This window comes from Notothenia rossii, assembly GCF_949606895.1.
Source record: "Notothenia rossii genome assembly, chromosome: 4".
Lineage (NCBI taxonomy): Eukaryota > Metazoa > Chordata > Actinopteri > Perciformes > Nototheniidae > Notothenia > Notothenia rossii.
This window is the reverse complement of record NC_136902.1, coordinates 71,319,785-71,337,203: the sequence shown is the minus strand read 5'-3', so window position 1 is coordinate 71,337,203 and position 17,419 is coordinate 71,319,785. Positions and strand designations below refer to the sequence as shown.

Sequence of the window (17,419 nt, the reverse complement as noted above, 5' to 3'; positions counted from 1 at the left end):
CAGTTTTATAAATATATTTAAATTTCTTCCGTTACGAAACAAACTTACAAAGCATAAAATAGAAACATTTAAGATTAAATTCGACCTCCGGGGGGGTCTTACTATAGTATGGAGGAGTGGATTGAGTGCCTATCTCCAGAAAAAAAAAAAAAGCACCTAAACTACGACATGCAGAGCTACGTGAAGAGCAGGTAGACCAACTGGAAAAGTACCACCATTCAAAAGCTTTCTGATGCGGGTCTTGAAACAAAGCAGAGAAATTATGACCGTTAGTGGCCACAGGTGCGAAAGCTCTCTCCAGAGCTACTGGAAGCCCAATCTCGGGGACCGGAGAAAGTGGAGCAATATTCTCGCCACGCCAAGCAACAGCCTCGAACAACCTCAACCTATAGGCTACAAGTGACCACGTAAGCCATGCTACTGATGCTGGACAGTTTTTCGGGCGATGCACAATAAACAGCAACATACACATTAATGTAAATAAACAGCCAAATAATGGATCAACGCTCTCTGTCTAATATGTTCGCTTGCTGTTAGTGTTGTTGCATAGCAACCACCTTGCAATATGTTTTGTGCAGAAGGCAACGGAGGGACTATTTTATTTTGAACATCATTATTTACTAATAAAAACTATTTAAATTAGAGTGTGTATTTTTCTTTCATATTGCCACACTTGGTAACCGTTTTATAAAAGGAATAGCTCACTTCAGGCCGTGATATATGCACATTATATCACAGCTAAGGGGGCGTGGTTCGGCCTGTCGTGAGCTATTGCTTAATCAACCCATCGTAGCCTCTCCTCAGAAATGTTGACCAGACATCAACAATAAAGTTTGAAAACTATTTTATAATGTCAAGAAACGAATGTGTGAAGGAGAATACCATGAATTAGTTTATGTTTTCTCCTAAAATGAGTCTTAAAAAACTGGAAAATATGTCAAGAGTTTAAGGGACACTTCTAGGTGAAAAACTCAAGTTAAAATATTTGGGATACAGAGTTACAATCTCATAAGAATAAAGTCGGACAAATACAAGGTTGTTGCAATATTAAGATAAAGTTGCATTAATAAATGAAACAACTCACTGAGTATACTTGATCAGATGTATGTGCATGCTTCCTGACATTTCCTATTCAGTTACTATCTCTTTAAAAAACAAAAATAATAATATAATGTTTATTATTGTCTTACTTTCCGCAATAGACACAATATCACAAGAACACTTGTTGTATGTATTTAATTGTAGAATATAAACTGCCCTGCCCTCTATTGCTACAACCCTCCAAATGTACACAAAAATGCATGTTATGCCAGGTGGAGCATATCTGGGAAATGATTGTTCGTCGTCAGGAACAACAATATGGTCAGAATAGATATGCATACTAAACTACATTCCACATGTTTTTCTTTCTTAAAAACTGATTAAAAGTACACAATTATTTATTTGTCTCACTCCATCATTAGCCCCAACAAATTCCTAATCATTCCAACAAGCAGAAGCAAAGCAATTAAACTTGTCTGCTGGTGTTAATGAGATGTTAAGGGTTGAATGGATTTGGTCTCATGAGAAGTGTCTGTAATTGCTTGCTTGACTTTGGTTCATAGAATATACGTTGCTTGCAATTATCTGGATAGAATACTTGTTTTCCATACTTGGTGAGCAGCAGTTGTGTTATATACAAATTATGAATAATAAAAGACAGATTTTTTTTTGGGAACGCTTTTATTCAACAGTAGAATATTTACAAACTCAAAAACGTGTCGGACAAATGGTAAAAACGATATATATTTTTAATAACATTTACATTTGTTCTTTACAGTGATTCGATAGTAAACATATGTAAACTAACACAGAATGTGTTGATGCCGTTGCCGTGCAGGTTGAGTTTGCTGTTTTATTCAAGATTTGTTTGTGCAGACCATCCTATGAAGAATTTTGGCTCTAGGTGGGAGAGGGGACATGTCTCCGGAGCATACCAAGGATGATTAAGAATATCGTTGGAGCTGCAACTGCTGCAACAGTAGTGGAGAACTGTGGGACATAATATGACCAATATGTCAACAAAATGTTCACAATATCACAATAATGCCTGTTTACTTTTGCCAGTTATCATTATTGTAATAATAATTATTATTATTATTATTATTATTATTATTATTATAGTTATTATCAGCAAGGTACTTGAAATTACTTATGGTAATGAATGCATTGCTAATTATACTTCTGTACTTTCATTTTAAAATTGTTAACCTTTACTTAAGAATATCAAACTTACCGTGATAGCAGTGCTGTAGTCTTTTTGGAAAGATTGAAGATGCACTTTGAAGAGGGCGAGGCTGCAAGGCAAGTATGAATCTGTATCTTCTGAGTCTCTGCATCTTTTGGAAGAAAATATGGAACAGATATAGAATTTAGAATAGAAAATAGTGTACTGCAATGCATTTACTGGACATTACCGATGTATAAACATATACAGTTTGAACACACCTTTCGTACAAAGTGCTTAGGAGCAAACTATTGTCTGCCATGTAGAGCTCTGAAAGGCCAAGTTGGATCAATACTGACAGCGGCAGCCTGTAACCCTCTGCAGTGAGAAGGCCAAGGTTGTACCATCCCTGTGGAAGAACGGTATGGCTTTCACAAACACATATGTGCACTCTCAATAATGAATATAAAACAACATTGAACAAATATTTATAGCAAGACAATCAATTTGAAAGAAGCAGACCTGTGGTTCATCCCTTAGTGCTGCACGCGTGTACATCTCTGCTGCAGAACACAGATCTTTCTGCCCCTCATACAACAGGTCACCCATCCTAATAAAGGCTGGAGGGGAAGTAGAATTCAAGTTTTTTTTTTTTATGGTTTAAGGTAGTTTTGTTTCCAAAAACTGGAGAAAAAAAATATATTAGTTACCATGAGGGTCAGGATTTTGACTTTGGATTGTAAGGTTATAATATCTCCACATACAGTTTGATGCAAAAGAAGGATCCAGAAAACCTAACTAGAGTAAAAAAAAATATATTTAAAATGTATTTAAAAATGTAATATTTAACAATGAACAAATCAAACCATACTACAGCTAATAGAGATATCTCACCATATTCTGATCACAAAGATATGCTGCATTGAATTGTGCAGGAGGGTACCCGGACTCAGCAGCCATCATGTAATATAACAGCGAGCTGAACCTGTTGAAAAGCTGGCATATTCATTTTCTCCAACTGCTTTGAAGTAATCAGGATCATGTCAAGTGTGAATAGAGAAACAGATTACATGTCACTCTTGAGATTTGAATCCAAGGCCTTCCGTAAGATGCTGCCCAGGTACCCATTGTGCTCAGCGGCCCACTTTGCCCACCTGCAGTCAGTTAAAAGGACACATCAGTCACGGCATAATGACAAATAATATATGGGAATTTAATTATTTTTTTAAAGTAAGTAGCTAACAAAACAGCATCTGATGGACGTCTGTTGACTTGGCCTGGTATCCCAGTGGTCCAGTAGCTAGCGAGTTGAACTGCTCCCCGTATGTGCCCTCTCTCTGCAGACTTCAGATAGTACTGATAAGCCATAAACTGTCAAAAAACAAATTATTTACCTATTGATACAGTATAAGAACTCAATACAAGTCTGTAAACACACAACTAGACAATAACAAAAAGCATACTTGAGCTAACCTGGTCTGCAGCTTTTCCTGGGTACAGACCCTGTGAGTGCATGACAGCGAGATTTAGAGCAGCGTCCGGACTCCCGAGCTCATCCGCCTGCTCCCACAGCTTCACCGCCTGCTCGTAGTCCTGGTTAAATTTCTCGTAATACCAGGCCAGGGCATTGATTGCAGGCACAAAATCCTGTGAGATGGAGTAATGAAACAACCAGTGAAAACCCCCAAAGAAATAAATAATACAGTAATTAGTGTTAATGATAATTAATGAATCGTAAAAAACCTTTTCCATTGCTTTCTTCAGGAAAGTCAGAGCTTTTGGAATGTCCTTTTGAACTCCATGCCCCTGCAGAGACACAGTTTTAATCAATAAAGGCTCATACTAAATGATCTTTCAGTGGATTGTCATGTTTCTTATGTATATGAGCTGTAGTTCTCACATGCATTAGGACTATGCCATAGTCATACATTGACACAGGGTCCTCCCACTGGACAGCTCCCCGTTCGTAGTGCCTTGCAGCAGTCTGGATATCTGGAGTCACTCCCTGCTGACCCCAGTACAGCATGCGGGCAACTGCTTGCTGAAAAAACAGTTGCTGAATTATAATAAAATAAATCCTCTCCTTGTTCAATTGTCTGGAGCCATTCTTTTACTCTGAATACCCTTAAAAAACGTAAAGTTTATGAATCTTAAGATGATTTGTTTTATTTTTTATCCCACTTGTTTTTATCCGACTTTCTGTTCTGGTTTTTATAGGTTCAACTTAAAAAGACAAGATGCCAAAACAGGTACCTCTGCTTCAGCTGCTCCCCTGCGTGCCTGCAGTTTCAGCCATTGGAAAATATGATGATGTGTATTGGTCTGGAGACTCAACACCTCCTCATTGTTTAAGTAAACGGCCTCAACATATGTCTGAAAAAATTAAGAAAAAAGGGAAGACAAATGTAAAATCAAAAGCCTTGCATTGAATACAAAATGTAGCCCTTTTGAGCATTGTAATATTATCAAAGGTGTAAAATACTGCTATCTATCTTGATAAAACGGCAACAAAGGTAAGCAAATGTATGGAAATCTAAGAATTATAGCCACCATAAGGAGGAGAGACTTTTTCTTATATAATATGTATAAAACAATTTATATCATGCCATTAATTACCATGAATTTATTTATGCAAGAGAAAGTTCATATTGACTCCAAAAATATAGATCAAAATATTAAGTTCTAAAGAAATTGGACTGCATACTTTAATTTAGAAATCACATTCAAAATGAGCATGCAAACCATATAGTCACATCCACATACATTACCTGCTCTGATGTGTGATTGTGACGGTCTAAAGTTGTCTGTTTAGCAATGTTTGCATAATATGCATAGGCCAGGTCGGGGTCTGTGGGGAGGCCATGGACACCCTGATGGTGCATGTGCCCAAGATGCAGAAGAGCTAACCGTTCATCCTTCTGGGCTGCCATCAGGGCCAGGAGCCAAGCCTATACCAAACACAAGGGGACGAGATAATATGGCAGAAATGTTCACCACAGGCAGAATATTCTTCTTTAGCTGACCCAGTAGCACACACCTTATTGGGCTGCTCCTTCACTCCCAGGCCAGCGCTGTAGAGCACAGAGGACATGTGCAGAGCTCGGTTATCAGCTAAGCAGCCAGCTTGGAGCAGCAGTGGTAATATTCTGCTGACCACTCCAGTGCTGCTCGCTCTGCTCAGCTTATGAAGTGATAAGGAGTACAGTGCTCTGCCCAAAGCTGGCAGGCTGGCTCCTTTTCCTGCAAGTCAGCAAGTGAACTGATTTCAGTGCTTCATGTGGAATAACACATGGATATCATCATGGAAAAACATTAGGAATACAAATTCTGATTGTTTACTCACATTAGAGAAATGTGTTATTCATTAAACATTTTCAGCAACACTTTGTTTAGATCACCCTTAACATTTAGGTGGATATCCTAAAGTTGATACAATCCCTAAGCTCTGGATGAACAGTGTTCATCGTGAAAAAGCAATTGGTTATCTATTTCAGTGTCGTCAATGCTTCTATTATTTTAGGTTTGAATATGACATGATAAATCCGCAAATAATTTATTGCGTGCAGAAATAGTTGTATAAATGTAAAGCATCTAAAAATGGGCTCGAGGTTTGACAGAATTTATATCGGTCAAAAATCTTCATCTATCAATAAGAATTGTAAAAGTGTAATTGTTCCACCCTTACAAACGAAAAAGTTAATAGAAGATTCATACAGATTTTTAATCATCTGAATTTTGGTGTTCATAAACTCAAAAAAGTCAAAAATGTATACCTTCATATTTGTTGTTACTTACCCATAAATATATTGTACCAGTGCAAGGTTACTCACTTTTACGCAGGTTATCTCTTACCACGTTTGAAAGCCAGAAACTTGGCCAGGTCTGCAGCCTGTCTTCTATGGGGGACACTAGCCTCCCACAGCTCGCACTGTAATGATTGTAATCTGTCCTTTCCCATCCATTCATGGAAAGCATCAAAACAGGTGTCTGAAAAGAAATCATGGATAGTTCATTTGCACATTCAGTAGCACTGCAGAGAATATTTCAAATACAGTAACTTTAGCACCATCTGGTGGTTATATAAGCCTACTACCAGACTCTTTCTCCTGTTCAGCCCTGAAAGAATAGCCAATGATTTTAACATCCATCTCGAGACGAAATCGTTGACAGGTCTGCAGCCATCCAGTCAGGTTCAAGGCCCTGATAACATCTGGAATAACAACTTCAGACTGGAGAAGATAACAAAAAAGATCAGTCACAAATGTAGTTAAAGGTTGAAATGGGAAATAACTGTGGGCAGGTGCATTATATTACCATGCTGTACGGTGGTATTCTGTTGCGGTGGTAAATCACTGGCCCAAAATAACCCTCCACACCTCTTATGTATTTCCCTCCACCAATCACAAAATATCCCTCTGTGTCATCGAGCACGACAGCATGACCCATCCTGCAAGACACAACGTGAACATGTTGACCCTTGAAGTGCATTTTCATTTTTGGTATAACTGAATCATGTAATGAATCTATTTGTATTGTCAGAAGTACACTTACACATATTCTAGTGAATAAACTGTCCTCTGCTCTTTATCCATGCACACCATGGACAGAGTAACCTGAGATGCAAAACACATGATTATGAACTACTTATTTTTAATTTCTACAATTAGTCACATACTTTAAAGAGTCTAAGGACAATCCTTTGCCAACAGGAGACTACTCACCGCTCTACCATGCAACATCACACTGATTTGGCACCACTCATTCAAAGGCACCTTGAATTGAGAAACAAATGCGGAGGATTCCTCTGCCTCTCCATCCATCTGGACGTGTAGCTGTCCTGTACACATGAGGAAATTATTCATGTACGTCCAGATAATAATATCTAATAGTTATTACATAGAGAATATCTGAGAGGTAATAGAACAATCCAAATTATACCTGATGCTTTGAGGAACAGTGTTGGTGTAACATAGTTTAGATGGGAGTCTATGTGATAAAACACACCACACAATCTGTCCTGGCAGTTACTGGTCACGAATACCCAGATGGAAAACATACACCTGACAAAAATACAAAGCATATTAAGTTAACCATCCCTAAATAATATCTTAATAACAGAAATCAAGCTATATTTGGTGTGACTTTTGATGTCTTACCATGGAAGAGAGATGGCTTTAACACGCAAGTACTCCAGAAACTCACTGCTGTAAGAGTCCAGTGTCTTCGTGATACCGAAGCTTTCTCCAGTTGAAGCATACATCGAAGGCAGGAAATGCACTGTTTCTGAATGAAAATAAAGCGTTTTGATTGGGATCTTAAATATATTTGTAAAAACTAAAAACGCCACCATCCTTTCAAGACAAGTAAAGCATGACAGTAAAGTGGACATATGAAAAGCTGACTTTTTATCGCTTGTGCATATACATATGGGTGTTTGGGGAGCCTACCCACCCAAACACTCAATTAGGACCACCCAGTCAGCATTTTGTGTGCTATGGGTCAGAATCTGTCATATTCAGACAGATGTTATGAGAAGCATGTTCTTATGAAATACAATTAGGTACGTGAATGAATCTCCCCCTTAAAATGTTTTACACACCCTAAGATAATTAATTTGTGAATAGTGTGTTCTCTGTTGTTAAATGTTAAATGTTAGTTGCCTTTCTCCACATAGTTTGAAGCAAGTTTTCCAACCTTACCTTGCTCCAAAGGGCATTGTTTCTTTGCAGACTGTTGAGTTAACTTCAGCATTTGTGTACTCCAGGAGAAGCACAGTTGATGCTGCTTTACAGGTCGACTAAAGAAAGCTTTAGGCTGCAAAGTTGCCAAATTCTGAGCAGTGACAGACCCTTCGCTGTCATCAAGTCCACTGTATCTGACTGACACCAGAAGGATGCAACTCAGCACCCACTGGGAGTCAGGGATAATCCCATCAGGTTGATACACCAGCCAATCCGGAAAGTTCACCACCAGGGTCTTTATTTCAGGGTCACCGGGGACACAGCTCCATTTTTTCAGCTGGAGTGTGGAAGTGAAGCCAGTCTCGAAAGATACAATACAGTCCAGCTGTACTGTGGCAGGAGCATCACAAGAGTAAAGTATTTTCAAAAGATGATCTGACAGAGGCTCGTCTGGAGGATTCAGGAGTTTCACCGAGTCTAAACCCCTGACGATCTGTTTGAGGCAGGGGGGATTAACACATTATAAAATATGTTTAAATCAAATGACACGGGCACCACAGATAATGAAGTTAAAACCAGCTCCTACCTGCACGAGACAAAACTGACAGATGTATTTGTATAGTATTTGGAAATCCATGTTTTCATTAAACACCCCATTAAAGAGTTTCAAGCTGAAAAGAAACAAGGAGCCTTAAGATCCGGCATTCATCCTGCTCCACCTTGTACTTATATTGAACCATAGGTCAATATTTAACAGCACATAGCCCCACCCTCATTGCTATATACACAGTGCAGTTTGGGTGGAGCCTTGTTAATAGGGTTGCATGTCAATACTTAACATACAACCACAGGGAAACTGCAATAATTCACCTGTTAAACTGTTAACATTTAAATGTAAGTTACAATTATGTTTGGGGGCAAACTTGTTGAGAAAATAATATTTAAGAGAAGCCAACCTTTGTTGATTTCTCCTGAGGTGTTGTGTAGTGCAGAATGTGGTGTAATTTTCATAAGAAATCAACTCATTTTTCATTCAAAATAGTTTATTGCTATCATGCAGGAGTGCCGTAAAAGTCTAGACCATCACAGAAGATGCAAAATTGTCATTTTCTCTGTACAAATATACTGTGTGAATTCATAAATAGAAGCTGAAAATGAAGAGAAAGAGAAAGAAGAAGTAGGGTGGGTAACTCTTTTGACCCAATATAGGTTTGTTACAGCATTTTACATGCATCAACATTACATTATACTCGGAGTAGACGGACACACATTCAGAAGGCAAAAACATTAACAGCTCTGTCGTGCAAAGAAGTACAAATTACACTTTAACAAAAAGTACCAGTAGGAAATCTATTTTGTTGTTGTTGCTGGTTTCTAAAATAAAGCATTCAAACAAGTCATATACATTTAGACCACCTGTTACATTATGAGGCCATCGAGGCCCACTGTCTCGTCTGTAGCACTTTTTGGTTGTTCATTGGTCAGGAACACCCTCAGTGTACTGGTGTCCTTACTACTTTAGCAATCACCTACAACTACTGATGCATAGTTCTGTGCTCATATGAAGCTGTCAATATTAAAACTGGCACAATGTTTTTTGCTGCGATAATCTGAGAGTAGTAATTATCTGTAACAAATGTAAACATATTGTACTGATGATACTGTTACAGGAACATTACCCTTGGACATTCAGCGTTGAAGCTCAGGAGATACATTACAGACTGTTCATATAAAGCATGTGTTCTTTGTAAAGGCTTCTGACAGTTTGGATAGATTTGGCACTTTGACATGACAAGCTAAATCTTCAAAAAAAAGGTGAATTATAAAGTAGTTAGAACTTGAACATTTATATCGAACAGAGCAAATTAATTTGCCTGGTAACTTTAGCCCTTACCAGCACCCATCTTAAACCGACAAACTGCTGAGAAGTTTTAATTCTCAGCTAAATAGTTATTTAAACAAAAATCAAAAGGACTGGGGATAGCAGGAGCCAAAAGGAACGGTAAACTTGAACCAAATCTTAAAAGACAAAAGATTACTCTTTATCAAATAGTTCAGTAAAAATGTGCTTTAGTATTTTGTGTTAAAATCTTTGATATATATGTTGTCTCGTTATATAATGTACTTTTTTCTCTGATGTAACTTTTAAATTCAATACAAAGATAAATAAAAGCGCAATAACACGCAGTCTCATAGGTCATCATGTAATCAACGCAGAAACTAAGTTGATCACGACCTACTCCATTGAGGAAACGTGATATTCCAAATATTAATCAGTGGTTAAACTTGTTGGCAGATTTTAAAAGCTAGACACTTAAAGCAAAGCATTTCTCTCAATCTCATGCACTCGACACCTAAATACTAAAAGTAAAGCAAAAATATCTAAAGCTGGAATTTGATGGTCCTTTTGTAACTTGTTAAAGGGAAATGTACTTTATTGTAAACATCTTGAGATCCAATGTTACAAATTATTAATATCTATTGTTTCTAAATCAACCAATAGCTGAAATTGCTGTTCCCAAAATGATGTTTATGTCACTGTTGTACCCCTCGTAAGATTGTATTGACTACTCTTCAGTTTGAGGATCTCTTGATTGTGTCATTTACTCTGCCAGAAGAGACAGGGAAAATTGTAACCTTCGATAAAAAACAAAGTATTGAGTGAAACAAAGAGGTGCACATTCCCTTTGAACGTGTAGGCTAGGTGGTTAGGTAGTAATAAAAGAAACATCAAGTGTTGTCTAAGCAGGTTAACAACATAACCAAGCAAACACTAAGAGCATTCAAGTAGCCCACCAGTCAAACAAAAGTGAAGACATGCAACATGTTAAATATTTAGGAACAAGAAAGAAAACTGGTGACAAAACATTTGCCTTTGGGACTGGCACAACTTCCTGCAGAATAAATAATACTTTACACTCCAATATACAAACTTACCCATTCCCCACATATTGAACATTGACCAAAAAGCAGATAAAACAGAACAGCTGGTTGCTCCCACAGTTTCTTAGAGTAGGTGTCGTACCTACCAAAAGATGCAACGGCAACACATTGTGCCATCTTTTCACCATTAAAGAACCCATAAAACTTTTCTCAGAAACAGACCAGAGGAATACAGTCACACAGCGTTGATAGCCCTGTAGTTCATGTAGCCCTTATTTCCTCTGTTTCTTGAAGATCTTGAAGGTGTGTTTCTTGCGGCTGGCAGTGGAATCTGTGTCTTCTCCAGTAGAGCCGCTGTCCTCCTCCAACGGGCTCTTCTTGGAGGACAGCTGCGGGATGCGAGTGTTGGCCTTCGCCCCCACGGCCCCTGGTTGACCCCCAGTAGGTGACGGAGTGTCAGGTTCAGTGGAGTTGGGGCTGAGGGAGCGGGACGACTCGGACATACTTTGGATCTCTGCCAGGGTGGGACTCTGCTCCAAGCCGTACATCTTCTTCATGAGTATTGGGCTGTCATGGCCAAGCTCTACAGGACTGACCTCAAGAATGCGGTTCCCTCCGTTGGGGGTGTACGCATGCGGAGACACGGTGTCATCTGCCCGACCAGATATGCTGTGCATGAGAGAGACGGGCTTGATAAGGTGGCCTTTGGAGCTGTAGGCAGATAGACGATCACCAACTTGGGAGAGAGACAGGGAGGAGTCAGAGTCCGAGCGATTTAGGTCTCTGTGGGGGGACATAAAAGACAAGTTAGACGAAGATTAAGTTAAAAAAAAAAGGTAAAGACTTGCATGCTGGGGTTTGTCTACACAATGCCTGCAAAGCCACGGACACACGCTGGGCACAGCCTGGACACTGGAACTCCACACTTGTTAGTTGTGCAGACAGAGAACAAGAACACTGAGAGGTTAAAAAGAGTAAATGCGTAGATTATGAGATGCTTCATGACGTGGAAAAGAAACTAAAGAAAATGTATTAAAAAGGGAAAGCAAGTGGTTAAAAAAAACACATCAACACACACATGCGATGTGTGTAAAAGGACTGGAAAAAAGATGGATACCCGAAGCTGTCGCTGCGCTCTGCATTGGAGACCTCGGAGAAAGTGAAATCAGGAATGGGGTCCATGGGCTGGAAAGAAGAACCAGGATATATATGGGAGGAATGATGCGCTGCAACACCGGACACAGAGCTGGGCAAGCAGTAGGAAGAGGAGGACAAAGAGGACTGGGGATGGTGATTGAAGTTGGAAGCACAGATGATGGAGGGGTGAGACACAGCCGAGGACAGAGGAGGCAGAGGGAGAGAGTCGAGCTGCCCGAACGACTGGCTGCGTGAGTTTGAGAAGGCAGCCCTGGACCTGGATGTATACAGGGCACCCTCTCCCTGATGCCCAGTCAACAGGCAACTGTCTACCAACCTCTGGGAGCCCATGGCCAGCTGGGGGTCAATGTGGCGTTGGCGCAGAGACATCATACTGGGAGCTGTGGGCACAAAACAACAGCATTATCAACAACCACTTGGTAAATAAAGACTGACGGACACAGGGAGACTGACTGGGATTAGTGGAAAGATAGTCAGGTGCTGGGAAACATTTATCCTGACTTAAACAGATTTAAAGCTTGTGATGTGATTAAGGCGCCAAGAAAAACCTCATCTAATAATATAAAATCCCCACACCACTGTTTTATGTTCTTGTCCTCACATGGAAAAATATAAAAAACAAAAGGAGAAATCAAACCAACTTAAACTGCTTGTTTGAATTAATAAATAGAAACTTAATTCAATATTTTGCCCATTTACAATAAAAGTAATAGACAAATCACATTGGGAGGAGAGCAGGAGCGCACTGGGAAGACAAGATTTAGAGGAGAGGTGGAAAGCAAGCAACTAAGGAAAGGTGAGATGAACGCAGCATGGAGTCGTTGCTTATTGTCCAGTTAAATAAATGTAAAGGCTCCGTGGGGTTTTGAGTCAGGGGAAGAGGCAGGGGTTTCAAACTGAGGGTTGAACTAGGGCATGAATAAATGGCCAACCACAAATGTTCCTCATGTGCCGACAGTCTGAACCGACAGACCACAGGTCGCTGGCTCGCCGCTCCAACAGTCGGGGGCCATCTGTAGTTAGCCCAATGAGACAGCAGCGCAGCCAAATGCCAAGAGAAGTGGTGGAGGAAGAGAGGGGAGTGAGATAGGGAGTGCAGTTAATGTTGATAAAAAGAATTACTCACTATTGCGGACGGAAAAGGACTCTGCAGAACAAGTTTCGCCTGCAGTTAGTCAAACCCATACTAAGCGGGTCAAGGTCGGTCATAATAATAAGTCAAATATTGAGCTCATAACGAGGTGGAAAGACATCAAGTTTTCATAATGAGATAGGTGTGGTTGATGTGTTTACCTAAGAATTCTACAATTAAAATATAATGAGTTTTCTACATTAGGATTTTGATGATATGGCAGTTTTAGTGAATTTTGTCTCATATGTAACCTTAATAAGAAATTAACTTAGGCACTGGCTGCATTTAATACACTTCCATTAGTTTGACCCATTTGACTTAAATCTAATACTAAAAGGTTTGTAGCACACATTAGGACACAACCACTACAAATAAGTTTGCACAAAAAGGTGTTCTCATTAAGAAGTGTATTTTTCTTGACATTTCAATTTCCAGAGGAAAGTCACAGGAATAAGTTCAGTCTCCATTATTGACTAAGTCAAGTTAACACTTGTATCCAAAAATGAGAACATTCAACAAAAAGCATTCAACTGGAATTGTGTGAAAAAAGATCAAGACAATTATGTGGATTTACAAGGTACATCTTACACAACTGTAAAACAACACTCATTCAATCGTAGACATGTGTGACGCTCACTATCTCCATCCCCAGGAAGGCCACAAACACAATTTCAGTTTGTGTTATGGAATAAAAGGTCCAAATTCTCATGTGGGCTGATATCTGGATTTTCCCAGCAGGCCCATGGAATGTTTAGGGGTTCGTTTGCTACTCCCCATAGACTGGCCCAGAGATTCGGAGGAACTCTTACATTGCAGAGTTCCAGGCACGAAATCCTCGTCCATGTCGTCCATGTCCTCAGACATCATGAAGTGCTGAGGCGTCGCTCTGCCGCTCGAGTGGCTGCCATCAAGGTTGAGGGACGAGGCCAGAGAAGGGAGGCCGGGGTTGTTGACGATGGTGAAGCCGGTGAGGATCTCGATCTGCTGCCAACGGTGAAGCCTCTCACGCAGAGCAGCCGTCACCTCGCCCAGGGCTTGTCTATGGAAGAGGAGGAGAAAAAAGGAGAGGGGAAATAAGTTCAGAGGAAACAGAAGATTATTATGACTTTATTAGGAGACAAAATATCCAAAACAAGTAAGTTACCTCTTAACCAATGTTATACTTTAGAGAACCAAATGAAAAAGGAAACTATCCAAAGAGCAAAAATCATTAAATGTGCTGTTGAGTGAGCTACAGTTTGGGTTGTCCTACACCATTTGTATTTCCATTATAGACCACATCCTGTAACTGATGGTTAATATGCTGTACAGAACAAAGAGTCAAATACAGAGGAGTGCAGTGAATGCTTTTGACCCTCCCTCTGTACTGTTAATGCTGTCCAAATGGGTTCTAAAGTCACTTGTTATTTTGCTAATTAAAATGCTGCTTATTTTCTAAAAGTGTAGGAAAAGTATGCCACCATTACATTCTGTAACTTACTTTGCAGACAGTATTTTGTGGTCCACATCATCCAGAGAGGAGCTGTGAGCCACGTGGAAAGTCCCAAAGAGAGTGTTTCTCTTCTTCTTTATCTTCTCTGCCTGAGAAAACAAATGAACAAACATTTATCATTTATCTCATCCACACACAGATAGTGTCACATTTAAGTGTGACAGTGAAGTTGTAAATAGCAGCTTTGGAATAGGATTCAGGAATCGAAACACAATCATTGAAGCGATATTATGAACTAAAACAGTATGGCTTTCCCCTTCAGGTTTCGACATGCTTACCCCTTCTTTGGCCACCAGGAGCTGCCTTTCAGCATTTTGCTTCTTGATGTTGTAGTACTGCACTTCCACCTCATGGGTGAGCTGCAGCCACTTCTGCAGAGACTCTGGAGGGGACCAGCAGCTTCGGGACTCCAGCTCCTTCTCTGCTTTCCTCAACGCCATGCGCACCTTTGACACATGACAACCATTAGATGTATGTAACTCATACAATGACACAACCATAAATTGATCATTTCAAAGCAACCAAAATGCAAGATTAGTTTGTTGACTGCTTCTTAAAAAGGACCACTTTGACAAACTAGATGCGTCAGATTGACTGAATTACTATAAATCATTTGCATTTATATGAACCACAGTACATGATTTGCATACATGCAGTTGGATCATAAAAGGGACAACACAAACAAATTGGTGAACGTCTGATGAAAGAAGTTATTGATGCAAAGAATGCTTTCACATAAAACATTGATAGCTTTTGTCTGTTTGTCCGTCTGCCTAAGAATAGCAAAAATAATGATTACATGGGCAACACATTTAAATACTTTAGTTTAAACCTCCATAATAATGAAACTTTAAAAAAGATTTGCAGTTCTTATTTAAAGATAACAATATATTTCTAAATCCAGTTTAAACAGACTAGGTGGTGGCAATGGTGTAATACATATATTTAAGCTGGTTATTACAACTGTTCTAATTATATGTGGCAATACCTAATGGTATTGTGACCTCATAAAAAACCAAGCTGAATATAAACGTGATGTTGAAACTGTAGAAGCCATCACATCTCTCCTTACACATTGTAGGCTACCTACATTTGCCATGGGGGGTGTTTCCTTTCCCTCAAAATGTCCTAGCATAGGGTAGGTAACATACTATACATAATTAAATGTGTACAGTTTTGCGGGCCTGTCATTTGATATTAATCAACGAACGCACAATTTATAGAAAAATCTATCCAACATCTGAAAACAGTCCCCATGTTTTCTAACACACACATTCAAAAGACTTACATCAAACATTCTCCTAACCTCAAAAGGCAATTAAAACCAACATGTTTAAAGAAGCAAGAGTTGAGGAATGATGGACACCTGCCTTCTGAATATGGGACTGGGAAACCACGCAACATCTGAAGGCCAAGCATGTTTCCAATGTTTCTGAATAAAAAACATACTGTGACAAAGGTGTGGATCACTGTGATAGTCCTTAAAGTTAGTATTCATGTTTTTTTCTTAATTGTGTGGGATGTGCCGTGTTGTTCCTGCCAAAGTCCTAACGGACAAAGACTTCAGTGGGCGTATTTATACGATAGTCAGTGTGAATCTGATAAGACTAAAACATACTGTGAAGTTGCCACCCTGGAAGTTCATTCTAGTCACTCTGTGTTGAAGGACCATGATTGAATCACAACTATTTATTCAAAAGTACCTGATCCAGCTCTTCCTCTGCATACTTTTGACGGCTCAGTTCGTTCACTGTGCCCTCGCGCAGCTCCCTCAGACGTTGGGCCTCCTGCTTGGCTGAATCAATCTCATCCCTCATCTTCTGCTCCAGGTTCACCTTCTCCACTTCTACCGTACGGTGCTCCTCTTGGGCGATCTGCAGCCTGAGACAAAGAGAAACAATTATTTTTCACATAGCGTAGTAGGTGCCAGTGTCTGTGGGCATTTTTGCGGGCAGGCGTGACCTGATAGCATGTGAGTGCAATGTATGTGTAGAATGCAAGACTTGCATCAGCTATGTAAAACCGGAAACAATGGCTAACATGAAGAAAGCACAGAGCCGTGGTCAGCTGCTGGCCAGCTCACAATAAAGTGACATCAGAGGGACACAGTGAAGAATAGGAACAGCTGCCCAGTGTAACTCTAGAACAGTACAGTGTGGTACCCGATGCTCCTGGAGTGTCATGTGTGTTGCTTTGTACGGGGGGTTATTTTTAGGATAGCCTCTTAAAAATAAAAAGGTCTACTTTTGGCTTGTGAGCCATGACATGATTATTTGTAAACATATCATATATGCAGTAGCTGTAAAAAGACCTCTCAGCACATCCATTGTGATTAAGATAGATTGGGAATCTACACCATTTAAAACAAGAAATAGACTATTAACCAGGCTAATGTTGGTGATCTAGTGTGATAACACTCACCATGAAATGTTGCTTTTTCATAGTCTTAAGACACTTAAGGGCAGGAAGCAGTACTCTTTTTCAGTCTCTAGGGAGAAGTAGAAGAACTCTTCTTTTGTCTGGCCACACACAACGACAGAGTGAGCACAGAAATGAAAGGTGATCCAGAGAGCTGGCCATGGAAAATGTGGGTGGTGGGCGGTCCAGCTAATGCTTTCGACCCTGACCCCTGCCATTCTCTAGCTAAGATTCAGGCGCACTGGCAGAGCTACAATGATCAGCGAGAAAATGCCAAATTCTGTTTCCCCTAACCTGCATTGCAGGGATTACAGACTGCAGACAGAAAGTCTCTGCAAACACAAGGTAAAACATAACCCATATCTTATATGCTGATACTATTCTATTTATCTTACTTCCCTTACCCCCAACACAACGTTATGAACAGATAAAATGATATGTGGAAGAAA

The 17,419-nt window shown here is 39.8% G+C and overlaps 2 protein-coding genes across 3 annotated transcripts in view; both read right to left on the bottom strand.

Moving 5' to 3' along the window:
* Positions 1-1,703: 1,703 nt before the first annotated feature.
* LOC307038008 (protein sel-1 homolog 3) lies at positions 1,704-8,613 on the bottom strand. 2 transcript variants are annotated; one of them, XM_079679297.1, is made up of 23 exons: positions 8,474-8,613; positions 7,906-8,380; positions 7,363-7,489; positions 7,145-7,266; positions 6,928-7,043; positions 6,758-6,819; positions 6,521-6,653; positions 6,300-6,435; positions 6,059-6,193; positions 5,244-5,446; positions 4,975-5,154; positions 4,460-4,579; positions 4,107-4,247; positions 3,950-4,012; positions 3,680-3,853; positions 3,450-3,577; positions 3,277-3,360; positions 3,101-3,191; positions 2,917-3,004; positions 2,729-2,826; positions 2,488-2,615; positions 2,276-2,378; positions 1,704-2,031 (listed from the first exon to the last, which is right to left on the bottom strand). In XM_079679297.1, exons 1-23 carry the CDS (start codon positions 8,522-8,524, stop codon positions 1,942-1,944), a joined length of 3,048 nt encoding a protein of 1,015 aa, XP_079535423.1. In that variant the 5' UTR covers positions 8,525-8,613; the 3' UTR covers positions 1,704-1,941. The 2 variants fall into 2 exon arrangements, with proteins under 2 accessions (XP_079535423.1, XP_079535424.1); XM_079679298.1 differs by lacking the exons at positions 1,704-2,031; positions 2,276-2,378 and having other exon boundaries at positions 2,917-3,000.
* Positions 8,614-8,912: 299 nt separating this feature from the next.
* Positions 8,913-17,419, bottom strand: part of LOC307038037 (stromal interaction molecule 1-like) — a 358,279-nt gene continuing 349,772 nt past the window's right edge. Inside the window, exons 2-8 of the mRNA XM_079679343.1 lie at positions 16,256-16,433; positions 14,831-14,998; positions 14,541-14,641; positions 13,870-14,099; positions 12,861-12,941; positions 11,888-12,308; positions 8,913-11,553 (exon numbers count right to left, since the gene is read on the bottom strand). Of these exons, the coding sequence (XP_079535469.1) occupies positions 11,043-11,553; positions 11,888-12,308; positions 12,861-12,941; positions 13,870-14,099; positions 14,541-14,641; positions 14,831-14,998; positions 16,256-16,369 (1,626 nt within the window). The 5' untranslated portion in view covers positions 16,370-16,433 and the 3' untranslated portion in view covers positions 8,913-11,042. The remainder of the gene's footprint in view (positions 11,554-11,887; positions 12,309-12,860; positions 12,942-13,869; positions 14,100-14,540; positions 14,642-14,830; positions 14,999-16,255; positions 16,434-17,419) is intronic.